Source organism: Ovis aries, chromosome 22 (assembly GCF_016772045.2).
Source record: "Ovis aries strain OAR_USU_Benz2616 breed Rambouillet chromosome 22, ARS-UI_Ramb_v3.0, whole genome shotgun sequence".
Taxonomy (NCBI): domain Eukaryota; kingdom Metazoa; phylum Chordata; class Mammalia; order Artiodactyla; family Bovidae; genus Ovis; species Ovis aries.
In genome coordinates, this window is record NC_056075.1 from 22,464,749 (window position 1) to 22,478,976 (window position 14,228).

Genomic DNA, 14,228 nt, shown 5'->3' on the forward strand with positions numbered 1-14,228 from the left:
TTCTCTGTTCAAGTATTTCCCTCTCCAACAACTATATGCTTCTCTGTAAACATTCTGCCCATTCCTTGCTTAATGGCTTAGAAACTAAGTTTCCATTTTCACTTGGTTAAAAGCAATCCATGTGTCTGGAGGTAAGGAAGAAAGTGACAAAGGAAAGAGAAATTATCCACCACTCCCTTTCATACCAACAATTCAAATAAAAAGGTGATGAAGTCAGCTCAAAGGACACATGAAAACAAATATTCTAATACTATTTTTTTTGAAGTCCAAACACAACATAATGCTGCCTTAAGAGAATGCTGACTCATCATCAATGGAAATTCGACATACCCATTCATCCATTTATTTATTCACTCAAATGTTTTCTGAGCCCCTGTTACAAGAAGGCAATGGCACCCCACTCCAGTGTTCTTGCCTGGAGAATCCCAGGGACGGGGGAGCCTGGTGGGCTGCCATCTATGGGGTCACACAGAGTCGGACATGACTGAAGTGACTTAGCAGCAGCAGCAGTGCTCTGGGAATAAATCAATGATTAAAACTCAGGCCCTGCCCTCCAGGAATTTTTTTTTAAGAGGAAAAACAGATAATTTAAGCAAATCATTGTACAGTCATGTGCAAACACAGCATAACAATGTGATATGCTAAAACAGAAGCCCAAAGATCTGTGAGAATAACAGGAAACCAATCATAGTGACCAACATTGGTCTTTAGTCTCAAGTTCAGAGATAAAACCAAAGTTCCCAGGAGGAATGCAATACAATCAGTAAATAAAGAAAAACTATCTAACCAAATATAAAGATGTTTCTGAAGACAGAACTGGAAGGCCAATCGCGAAAATTAAGACAGAGATTCTTCCCCTCACCCCCTTTGGATTCCAACTTGAGACTTTTTTTGGCTTGTATTTGATTTTTCTTTAAATTTTTTTACATTTATTTTTAATTGGAGGATAATTTCTTTTACAATGTTGTGCTGGTTTCTGCCATATATCAACATGAATCTGTCATGGAAAGACTAAGATGCTTAACATTGGATCATGGATGGGCTTCAGAAGAAGGTCTATAAACTCTCTGAAATTATATGCAACATCTACGTGCAAATGGACATTTTTCTGGATGCAAAGATATCTTTCATTACATTCTCAAAAGCAAAGAACTATTTCACTAGGATCTCACCCTAAAACTCAGTTTTCTATCTTTATCAGAGGAGCATTTTAAGACTTAATCTTTTACTCAAAATAGGAAGTCTGCGTAGCCTAGAGGTCAGAGGAGAGCTTTTGAACTTCCCATAACTTGGTGGAAAACAGTGACTGCTGAAAATAGGGTAATGAGAAAGACAAGACTTTTTCCTTTCTATATTCAAGTTGAGGTTAGCCTAAATATATTTCCACATATATTCAGATACCATGGTGACAGGCATCATATAAATAGACCACGGCAGCAGTGAGTAGGTCAGGGATTACATCAGTAAAACCAACATATCAGGCAGGATTAAAGCCCGAACTAACATAGCTGGCTCCTCCTTATCATAAAACCAAACCTGAAAACTCCATATAGGAATTTGGAGGGGGATCCCTGGCTACTTCCCCAATAAGAAAGAGGTAGTCAAACAGTGTAAGAATAAAAATAACCACTCAAAGTGCAGTGAGACTAAACACTCTCATTCCAAATAATAAAAGGCACTTGCCATCCATGCTTCCTGGGCACCTGAGGTCTCTCATGTGTCTGACCTAACAACACATGCCTTACCAGTTTTATGTGTAAGTAAAATTAAACTGAAGTTTGCAGCACATATATGGGCAAGCTTCTGTATACATAAGCGTATTTGCCATGATGAGTTTCACATACCTCCCTCAAATCTATACGTCTAGAAGGCAAAGAAAGAATGAAAACATGGGCAAACTGACATATGAAGGGTATTACCAGCCAAGGAGTGGGTGGATCCACCATAGACACATTTATATTCACTGATTACAATATTATACATTATTACAGGCTCTGATGCATCAGATGTAGTCAAGTATTTTGCAGCTTTCCTTAATACCTGCTGCTCTGCATCTCACTATATATACTCCATGTATGAACACAGGGAGTCACGTTCCAGAAGGGCTCACCCAGTCTACCTAGAAAAGGAGCTAATCTCACCTGGCAGAGAACTCCAGTACAAATGCCTATGCCTGGAACAAGCAGCCATCCAAGCCTCAAGAATGACACTCATATACACCTCCTCTCAACCTATCAAGGGCCTTAGCATGTCAATCAGTCCTGAGATCGCAAATAATTATACACAGAGCTAAACATGACATAAAGTACACAAAGAAATAAAGTCAATACAGGATAAAGACTGGTCTCTTGCTTCACAGTTTCTCACCAGAATAGGGAAAGCTAAGATCCAGAAAAGATAAATATAAAAGACTTTTAAAATCTCTTTAAAAGATAATTGCCTCTTTAAATCAAAATGATGGAAATGCATTTTGGGGTTTATAAAATACATAAAAGGTAAACGTATGACAACAGCAGCACAAAGGACAGAATGCAAGGGAGTAAGAGGTTACAGAACCCTAGGACTGAGGAAGACAGCTGAGGGTGAACAGGAGAAGGCAATGGAAAAGAAAACACAAGAGGAGAAAATGAGGAAGAGGACAACTGATGACAAGGATAGGAGAAAAGCCAGAGAGCTTCCAGGGCAAGAGGAAGGAGAGCTAGGAGAGAAAATAGAGGTGATAGAATAAAAGAGAAAACAAAACCAGAAGAGAATCAAAAGCAGGTGAAATAACTACTACCATCAACTCTTTAGTACTACAATGTGTAACTTCATCCCAGTTATAGACACAAACCATCTGTACTTGTTACACTAATGTCCAGAGATTTGCATCATTTTTGTGTTTTCTCTTTAATTCTAAATTTTTAAATTAACCATACAACTAATTAATCATACAACTAATGCACAGGCAACCAAATAGTCCTTTATATTAAAAAGAATTGTTCCAACCTAAGAAATTCCAACTTTAGTCATTTCAATCTTTTGATCTCTCTTTAGCTTTTCTGACATTCTCTCAATTTTGAACTCTCACATAATCATTCTCTTCTCCTAAAATATCAAAATGCCACTATTGCCACTTAGCGTTATTATCCTACTCCCCCTTCACCACCATAGGCAGTAACTGCAAATTTGCTAATCCATTAATTAAAGATCTCTACTTCCCATTATGAAGGACTAAATTTAGAAAGCCAAATTGGGTTGGGAGGATACCATGTGTCACAACAAGTGAGATGAATTCCATGGGCAGGGGTGGGGTTACTGGCCCGTTTCTCCCAAAGCCTCTGACACTCACATACACTTCTCTGCTCAGAATACAGAGAAGCTCTCCCAAGGGTGGGGCAACAATTTACCACTATAATCATCTGGAGAAGATTTTATTGTACTATCAGGTCACAAAAGCCACAGGACCTATCAACAAGCAAATGCCTCAGGAAACATGTCTCCTCTGCTTTTCTGAAACCTCCAATTTAGATGCACTAAAGCAAGGGGTGGCAAGCCAGTATTAATTGTACCCTTAGAGAAGAGCCACTCTTTCCCCCCACAGGGGTGGCAGTGACTTTACTGGGCTACCAAATGGATACAAAGACAAAAGTAAACACTGTAATTTGCTGTTTTTGTCTCTGGCACAGGGGGAGTGGTAAAACTGACACTGTCTGTAAACAGTAATAATGCCAGATATAACACAAAGAACAGGGTTTCCCCCATCTCTCCACCCCCTCCCCACACCCTCTCCCTAAGACATTCCTCCTGAGATTACTCATCCCCAGGAAACACACAGAAGCCTCCCTATAGTCCATATGCTGTTACCAAATGGAACCAAGAGAGAATCCAAGTTTGTACTGACTCCTCAATGGAAGAATCAATGGAACTCAAGAAATATTTAATTGTTTCTGCCAGCTGACAAAAAAATACAGGGAGAAGGAACAAGAGAGAAAGTATAAAATATATATATATGTGACATGGCCATGTTTGGATTATAACAAGGCTGAAATGACAAAAAGAAGAGTTGAAAATACAAGTATCCTAAACAAACTAAAAAGTTTGTTTGATTGTCTATTTTAAATTCACCTATGCCCAGGAATAGGGGCTCATAAAAGATATAGGAAAAGATGATGAATTCAAAAGAGAAAGTTACCTGACCAGAGCTCCCGCCATGTATAATGCAGGCGTACTCTACACTTCTTCTGATAGCAAAGTAGTTTATGTACTACCTGAATGCAGCGCCTGGAACAGAAAAAGAAAAACTGGAATAAGTCTAAAGTTACAGTGCAACTCAACACAGATACCCTTTCTTTAACAAGGCAACTTTTGCTAAGATCACAAACAACACTGGATATGAATCTGTACACATGGGAAAGAAAGGAACTTCTGCAACTTTCTCGTGGATAAAAACCCCACCCCAAAACACACACAACGCTATTTGTGCTAATTCCTCTATCTCTAGAAAAAGGGAGTTATAACCACATCTAAGTCAGTATTCAATTAGGCACTACTTTTACCATTCCCTTGAGTATCTTTCCTCAGAGGAAGAATGCACCATCAACCAAAATGAGACTACATTCGAGACTGCAAACATGGGATGCAAAGATGTAAAATTAAAGAACTTAAGACTTTAGATCTATTTAAATATGTTTTTAATGTAAATCAAATTTTAAATAATATTTAAATTTTGATTTACATTAAAGGTTAAATTAACAATTCAGTTCTTCGGTTGCACTAACCACACATATCAAGAATTCAGAAGTCACGTGTGCCTAGTGGCTACCATATTGGACAACACAGAAAAACAGAACATTTTTATAATCACAAAAATTATACTGGCAGTGATATTCTAGATCACTGGACTATTAAACATTATTCACATCCCAACAACAAAAATGCTTTTGAGAATATTTCCAAATAAACTGAAAAATGAAAGACATTTTTATTTTTATTTTTTTTTAAAGTTTTTTATTTTTCAAATTTTAAAATCTTTAATTCTTACATGCATTCCCAAACATGAACCCCCCTCCCACCTCCCTCCCCATAACATCTCTCTGGGTCATCCCCATGCACCAGCCCCAAGCATGCTGTATCCTGTGTCAGACATAGACTGGCGATTTAATTCTTACATGATAGTACACATGTTAGAATGCCATTCTCCCAAATCATCCCACCCTCTCCTTCTCCCTCTGAGTCCAAAAGTCCGTTATACACATCTGTGTCTTTTTTGCTGTCTTGCATACAGGGTCGTCATTGCCATCCTCCTAAATTCCATATATATGTGTTAGTATACTGTATTGGTGTTTTTCTTTCTGGCTTACTTCACTCTGTATAATTGGCTCCAGTTTCATCCATCTCATCAGAACTGATTCAAATGCATTCTTTTTAATGGCTGAGTAATACTCCATTGTGTATATGTACCACAGCTTTCTTATCCATTCATCTGCTGATGGACATCCAGGTTGTTTCCATGTCCTGGCTATTATAAACAGTGCTGCGATGAACACTGGGGTACACGTGTCTCTTTCAATTCTGGTTTCCTCAGTGTGTATGCCCAGCAGTGGGATTGCTGGGTCATATGGCAGTTCTATTTGCAATTTTTTAAGGAATCTCCACACTGTTTTCCATAGTGGTTGTACTAGTTCGCATTCCCACCAACAGTGTAGGAGGGCTCCCTTTTCTCCACACCCTCTCCAGCATTTATTGCTTGCAGATTTTTGGATCGCAGCCATTCTGCGATTCTGTGAAGTGGTACCTCATTGTGGTTTTGATTTGCATTTCTCTAATAATGAGTGATGTTGAGCATCTTTTCATGTGTTTGTTAGCCATCTATATGTCTTCTGTGCCAGTACCATACTGTCTTGATGACTGTGGCTTTGTAGTAGAGCCTGAAGTCAGGCAAGTTGATTCCTCCAGTTCCATTCTTCTTTCTCAAGATTGCTTTGGCTATTCGAGGTTTTTTGTATTTCCATACAAATCTTGAAATTATTTGTTCTAGTTCTGTGAAAAATATCGCTGGTAGCTTGATAGGGATTGCATTGAATTTGTAAATTGCTTTGGGTAGTATACTCATTTTCACTATATTGATTCTTCCAATCCATGAACATGGTATATTTCTCCATCTATTAGTGTCCTCTTTGATTTCTTTCATCAGTGTTTTATAGTTTTCTATATATAGGTCTTCAGTTTCTTTAGGTAGATATATTCCTAAGTATTTTATTCTTTTCATTGCAATGGTGAATGGAATTGTTTCCTTAATTTCTTTTTCTACTTTCTCATTATTAGTGTATAGGAATGCATTTCTTTAAAAGCCTTTAAAGTAAATTTGAAAAAATAAAAACCTTGTTTGATTAAAAAAGTTGTAATGATTAAAATTAAAAGCCAAATATGGGAAATTATTTGCAACAAATGACATGAAATGGTTATTATGCTTAATACATATGAGTTTATATAAAATGATAAGAAAAAATAACAACACACCTAATAAGAAAGATGGGCAAAGGAAATGGACAACAAACCCCTCCATCCCCCAAAAGAGGAAAAATATGGAAAGTTAACATTTTCCTATAATGTTCAATTTCACCTTAAAAAGGTACATTAAAACAAGATTCTGTGTTTTTTTTTGGGGGGGGGTGTGGGGCGGGCACCTGTGTGGCTGCAGGCTCTTAGTTTCCCAACCAGGGCTAGAGCCCGTTCCCCCTGCAGTGGAAGTGTAGAATCTTAACCACTGACTGGCAGGGAACTCCCCAACAAGATTCTGTTTCTGCAAACCAAATTAATATAGATTTTAATGCTAACAGCTAAAGGTATGAACAACCCAAATGTCTGTCAACTAATTAATGGATAAATGAAATGATGTTGTACACCCAAACAATGGAATATTACTGGGCCATAAAAAGGAACACTGTAACATGGATAAAATCCTGGAAGTATGCTAAGTAAAAGGTCAGTTATGAAAGATCACATAATATATAATTTCATTTACATAAAATGTCCAAAATAGGCAGATATAGAGACAGAAAGTAGACTGGGGGTGGGAGGAAAGAGGCCCAAGTCTTAGAACATATTTTTCTGAAGCTCCAAGCTCATCACACAAACCAAAAGATTCACAGGAAACTGTCAGACCTATCTTCATTAGTTCCATAAATACTGACTGCAAACCAAATGAAGATCTAGCACTTAAGTCTTACCCAAACTAAACTGTTAAGTTCTGGAAATTAGATCTAGATAGTCTGCTAGTTTCAGGCAAATAAAGAGGCTCTTTCTCCCGAAACTCTTCTGACACCAAAGAATTAAGCAAAGAAAACAGAAATAAGCCAGGCAAAAGGGTGCAGCAAAAAGTGGCTTCTCCACATCTAATATGCCTCAGTTGAAATTCAGCTGAATGACAATACTTCTAGAGGTGAGAGTAAGACTCTCTCGGGTTCTGGGGTTTTAATATGAGACAGAGTATCCTGAGATCCTACTAACTTCAGCAGACATCATCTCATTATGTAGAATGTCAATCTGACAGCTCATGAAATCAAGCAAAAATGGTGACAGCTAATTTTTTGGGCCTCTTAGCAGAGGGCAAAAGAAAAAGGGGTTAAAAAAAAACAACAACAACCCCACCACCACCAACAACAGCAACAACAAAAGCACGACAAACTTCCCTTTATGGAGTGAGACACAGGGACGTTTAAGTGCCTGACAACATATCAAAGACACAAATGAAGAGAAATAAATTTGTAAGTTAAAGTCTAGCAAGTTTTCAAAATAATTCCAATAATGGAATGGGCCCGCACTGCTACCTCACTAGCCTATTCTACTTGCCTCATTATTCGCATCTCTCTGTTCTTTCCATTCCTCATAGTTCTAAGTGGTCTTACAGGAGACTTTCAGACAGAATTTTATAAGAGGACTAAGTGACAGAGATCTCTCTTAAAAGACTTCAGTATATATTAAAAATATTTTACAAACCAGACAAATATAAATATATAAATACATATAACAAAACTTTTAAATAATTCCCTTTTATTCTCTAAACAGAGTATAGAAAATACAGAATGGTGGCTCAGACAGAAAACAATCTGCCTACAATGCAGGAGACCCAGGTTCGATCCCTGGGTTGGGAAGATTCCCCAGAGAAGGAAATGAATGGCAACCCCCTCCAGTATTCTTGCCTGGAGAATTTCATGGATAGAGGAGCCCAATGGGCTACAGTCCATGGGGTCACAAAGAGTCGGACATGACTGAGCGATTAACACATTCTCTAAATAAACTATCAAAACCACTTACAAAGTGATATAAATTGTAGTGTAAATCTTCCTAATACTTTCCAAAACATTTGCTGATTTTTAGAAATTGTGTGTGATCTTCCATGTGATGTAGCTGTCAGTAGCTACAGGATGCCCTCGTTTGAGCCATGATTTAACTCAGGAAAATACAAACTATTCTACCAATTTGCCATTAAACTGATAGTCATTAGGTCCCTCCCTGGGGCTGAAACTGGTGCTGCAGCCAGCAAGGGTGGCTGGCCACCGTCCATGCATGACCACCCACACACAGAACATTCCTGGACACCAGCACTTTTCACATGTCCTAGATCTGGACAGCTGTACCCTGTCTCTGTTCACAACATCCTCCCAGCACTGAGCCACTGTGGAGCAGCAGTGAGACACCACCTATGTTACCACACTCTGGTGCCAGCCCCCTCTGGTTCAAAGGCTTTTTATATCCACTCCAGGCTCCGTTCCTTTTCCTGAAGCCACCCAACAAGGGACATTATTTGCCTTGTGGTCTCAGTAACTTATATTAGTTACCAAACAGAATGCTAATGTTAAGAACTGCTATGATCTTAAAGATATGCTGGGTGAATGACTCCAAACTGACAGCTTAGGGCATTTCTTTTATGCATGTAGCAGTTTCCTATTTCAACACAAGACAGTTCCACTTTAACTTGAAACTCTTCTTGTGGGGTCTACTGAAGTCTCTACCCAAAGGTCTGAGAATTCCTGATTTAGAAAGAGTCCAAGTTTTCCACATAGGAGTAATTTAAAGGAGAGTTTTCTCTCCTCAGAGACCATTTCCCCTAACTCCCAATCCTGTGCCAGCAGTAGGGGTTGGCAGCAAGAATCAAAGAGTAGCAGCCAGAAAAGGAAATTAATTGGTTGGGTTTTCCTACCTCTTACTGCTCCAGGCAAAACTTTCTTTTTTTTTTTCCTGTATAAGCACCTTTCTCCATTATTACTTTACCTACAGCATTCACACACAGATATGAAACTATTTTGTTTCTGACCCAGATTCTGGCTTGAGTATTAAGTCTTTCCATATTCCATATTGCTTCATATTTCACCAGGAGGATTACAAACTTATCTGAAATGATAGAAATTTATTTTACTTTCAATTTCTCATTGTGCTGTATGCTGCTGAAAAGCAGTATATAATGAGAAGTGAGAGCAGCACATTGGCCTGGTGCCCAGCTGGGAGCAGATAAGTTCACCTAAAAAGGACTTGACACTCCAAATGCCAGAAACTGGAAAGAGGGCTGGAAGTGGGGGAGGCAGATATGGAAATATGCCCAGGGGTAGTAATGGAGAAAGTGAATTCAGCCTGAGGGTGGGACCTTCTGCCTAGCCTCTGTCAGCTTGATGCCTCATTATCTTCTCCATCTTCCCTAACCTCAGGACATTCAATTAGGAAGCAGGTGGAAAAGGAACTGAGAAAGCAAAGCAAAGCAAAAAAAAAAAAAAATGGCAGGAACCAGGGGGAAGAGGGAAGATCAGGATCACTGGCTGGGATGTGAGGGTTTGGGTAGACAGATAGGTATCCATAACTCTAAGTGCTGAACACAGTCTATGTCATCCCCACCGTAACTGTTACCCATCATCAACTTAGTTCCGGTAACACTTTTTCTACTCTCTTGTCCTTCCCCCATGCACCCTACACTAATCCTCTTGAATTTCTTTCTATTCTCCAAAGTAGGCCACGCTATCAAGTCCCCAAGCTTTTGAACATGCCGGGCCCCTGCTTGGGGTGTTGCTCCCCACTCCTCTGCATACAAAACCTGCCTACTATTTCTTCATTACTCAGGTGAAGGACAGCCTCCCCTGATGCCCCAGTGAGTATTAGTTACCCTGTACAAATCTTTTCTTCGTCATTTATCATAGTAGTACTTAAGAAAGAGTACAGTCTCTAAGACAGACGTGAGCTTGAATCTTGGTGATGCAATGTATATATGCAACTATGGTAGCCCACAAGATGGCCCCCAATGGACCCCAACTCCTGGGATTCACATCCTTATGGAGTCCCTTCCAACACTGCTTTAGGCTTGGTCTGTGAGACCAACAGAAATGGTACGTCATTTGAGATTAGGTTATAAAAGGCCCTAAGGCTTCCATCTTGTGCTCTCACTCTCCTTTACTTTCTCTCTTGAATCACTTGCTTTGGAGAAAGTCAGCTGTCATGTCAAACAACCCACATGGCTAGGAACTGAGAACCAACAACCTTGTAAGTGAGCTTTGAAGCAATTCTCCAGCCCCAGTAGAGCCCCAGTAAAGCTAACATGGGCTTCCTTGGTGGCTTAGAGGTTAAAGTGTCTGCCTGGAATGCAGGAGACCCGGGTTCGATCCCTGGGTCAGGAAGATCCCTTGGAGAAGGAAATGGCAACCCACTCCAGTACTCTTGCCTGGAGAATCCCATAGAGGGAGGAGCCTGGTAGACTACAGTCCATGGGGTTGCAAAGAGTTGGACATGACTGAGCGACTTCACCTCACCTCACCTCAAAGCTAATATACTGACTGAGGCCTATCAAACCCTATACTGAAAACTGCTACTGGATCGCTGAGCCACAGAAACTATGAAGTAATAAATGTCTGCTTTATACCCCTATGTTTTGGAGTAGCTTGTTACACAGCAATAGATAATACACCTGACAAGGGGTGGGAAAACTTAGGATTTACTGTAAGAAAACTTGGGTTCAAGTCCAGACACTGGTGCTTACTAACAGAATAATCCAACCTTCAGAGCCTCAGTTTCCTTCCTTGGAAAATGAGTAAACTAAGACTATAATAATATATTACAAAAGAAAAAAAAAACTATATACTAGAACATAAGATAATTAAGTAAAAATAAAGCCTGTGGCAAAACAAATATAATCCTTGAGGTACTGACGCTCAGCAATCCCGTCTAAAATAAGCAAAAAATTCCGGGAGATGGTGATGGACAGGGAGGCCTGGCGTGCTGCGATTCATGGGGTCGCAAAGAGTCAGACATGACTGAGCGACTGAACTGAACTGAACTGAAGCTTGCTGTGCACCAAACTTCTCTCTTACTTGAAAAAGTGGAGGTACTAATTCTGTTGTCAGACTGAATCCAGATGTGTTTTAAGGAATAAAGAAAATACATATACTTGAGATCACACTAACATGGCACAGCTGTTCCTAGGCATTAATGAAAAGAATGCTAAAAGAGCAAAGAAGCGAGAAAGCCTAAAGGCTTAAACTTTATTAAAATATGAAGACTTTCAGATGTTTCTAGTTATACTGGTTGTAAAGAATTGTGACAGACAATCAGATCTCCTCGGGAGGCAGGAGACTCCCAGCCAGGCCACTATATATACACAATCTAACTAGCTAGCAGAATCCTGACTAGGTTGCTAGTACAATGTAGGCTAAGACTGAACCAAAAGATCTTTCTCTCTGGCCTTTCCCTACCTTCTAAATGCTGCTGACTCCTTTGATGCCAAGGTCTAGGGATGACTAAGTGGGTTGCTGGTATTCCATGTTTGGATACAAGAGTCACCCATGATCTCTGCTTCAACATATCAGCCCTATTCTTCATGCAGTATGCCTAAAAGTGATAATGAAGATATGTGGTTTGTGCTTTCCCCTCTTTCTGGAAAAATGTATAAACCCAGGCCATAAAACACTCCCTGACACTTCTCTGCATATATATGTGCTTTTCCTGAAGTGAAGTATACATAAAAATTTTGTGACTATTAAACTTCTTACACTTAATTCTATAAAATAGATTTGTACACATTAAATGAACCATGGTACTTACACATAAAGATCCATAGGAAACTCCTTCATCATGTGTGTTACAATAAACTCCACCATCAGGTCTGAATGGGAAAAAGAGAAAAATCATATCAATCAGAAATGAAATTCATTGCTTGCCTTTGGAGTTGGGAGAAAAACTTTATCAGTATACCTTACACCCATGCTGAGTGGCATCAACTAACCACATCTTTATTAACATGCATTTAAATCTATTTTATATAAGGCACTTTTTGCAACACTTTCACCACCTGCCACTTGTAAGGTAACAAGAAAATTAGTTTACCCTTCCACTTCAGAAGGATACTTTGACCTGCCAATAAACTCAGATACAAGGGAGATTTCACTGTACAGATATTTCATACCATGGCACTAATGCAAAATGCCAGAGGGAAATAATATTCTGAGAACCAAGTGATGAGGCAAGCAGAGAGAAAGGTATAGATCACATCTGTGTATCCAGAGACTCAAACTCTAAAGCTATATCAGTCTTTCTTATCTTCCTATCACATTCAGCTTGACAGATATTGACCAAAATGGACTGGGGAGGTTTAGGTCAATAAAAGCTTACTATATAGTCTTAATTATTGTTTTTAAAATCAAGTAGATTTAGGAAGTAGGGCTGAATATTACAGTGAAATGGGATTAAGAGTTCAGATCATTCCCCTGAGGAAAATGCAGAATTCTGGGCAGACAAAATTACTTGCAATACAGCCCCCTATCTGTCAGCTCTGTCAGCTCCTCTCAGCTTAATTTACTCAGAGGAAGTTTTGTATGTCTAAACCTTGAACTTTCGCCTCTTGGCTCACTGACATATCAATTTGGACCAAGAAATGGAGGGAAGAATTTGAGATCTTTATCAGGTGTAATAAAGTTTACAAATTTATGTATCAAGCTTAGATATTTGTCTCCCTAGAAAGAAGTTTTTCTTTGAACAAGGGCACCCTTTAATTGAACATTAAATTCACTGGGATTGCTTTATCAAACTCAACAAGAAACATGGTTTCTTAGGCCAGGGAAGAAATACAACTTGTAACTTCTTCTCTGAGGAGGAAGCACATCAAATAGGATCTATCCCTTATCTTAAACTTGAAAACCTATCACTGGCTCAGAAACATGCCCATTTTGATGATACTCACCCAGTACTGCACATACTAATGGACGGCAGGGAAGGTTCTTGTCTGCTGCCTTCTTCCTGTGTCTCATAGGCTTTACACAAATAAGAAATGAGATTATAAGACATCTGAACTAACATCCAATGGTTCACCATCATTTTTTATTCATGCAAATAACATCACTACTACTGGGAATTCCCTGGTGATCCAGTGATTAGGATTCTGCGCTTCCAATGCTGGGGGCCCAGGTTCAATCCCTGGTCAAGGAACTAGGATCCCATAAAATGCATGGCCTGGCCAAAAGAAGAAACAACAATAATAAAATAAAACCACTACTACAGAGAAGCTACCTTTCCTTTCTCTTTCAAGTGGTGGGTGTTGGGTGAGGCAGGGAGGACATATAAGTGCTTCTCAGTTATGGATGCAGGCCTGGGACAAAAACACAGTTCACAGCAAGACCATAGCCCCACAGGGCACTGAAGCATACTATAAGGGGAAAGCTATTTTTTTTGCTTTGATTTTATCTATACAAGTGACATTACTGACAACAAAAGAGATACACTAGTATTTTTCTTTGATAAAATAATAAGTAAGAAAAAGGGAGAATGTGGCTGTGTAGAGGCAGCAACAGTTAGCAGTTCAAAAAAAAAAGGAAAAGCTTTTTTTAAAGGAAGTTTTAAATATAAACCTCAAGGTGCTATTTCTGAACATACCTCCAAGTTTTAGGAAACTCCTTGATCCTTCATATTCATTTCCCCCACCTCTCAGATGAATAAATCTAATAAGCAGGATCTAGCATCACCCAATCAAAAATCACAGTATATTCTGAAAACAAAAGGCTTAGGCCCGTCTCCTTGTTGAAATCTACATTACTGATACATTCAATGTCAAGATATACCTTTTTGGGGTTTTTTTGTTCGCTTATTTTTAGTTTGTTAGTTTTGGGCCATGCTGGGTGGCATGCGGGATCTTAGTTCCCTGACCAGGAATCAAACCCATGCCTCCTGCAGTGGAAGTACAGAATCTTAACAAATGGACCACCAGAGAAGTTTCC

The 14,228-nt window shown here is 39.2% G+C and overlaps 1 protein-coding gene across 7 annotated transcripts in view; it reads right to left on the minus strand.

The window, feature by feature from the left end:
* ARMH3 (armadillo like helical domain containing 3) overlaps positions 1-14,228 on the minus strand; it is a 166,935-nt gene that overhangs the window by 108,551 nt on the left and 44,156 nt on the right. For all 7 annotated transcript variants that reach the window (XM_004020136.5, XM_012102828.4, XM_027960466.2 and 4 more), the window contains 3 exons: positions 13,199-13,268; positions 12,064-12,124; positions 4,175-4,263 (listed from right to left, as the gene is read on the minus strand). In XM_004020136.5, coding sequence (XP_004020185.1) covers positions 4,175-4,263; positions 12,064-12,124; positions 13,199-13,268 — 220 coding nt within the window. The remainder of the gene's footprint in view (positions 1-4,174; positions 4,264-12,063; positions 12,125-13,198; positions 13,269-14,228) is intronic.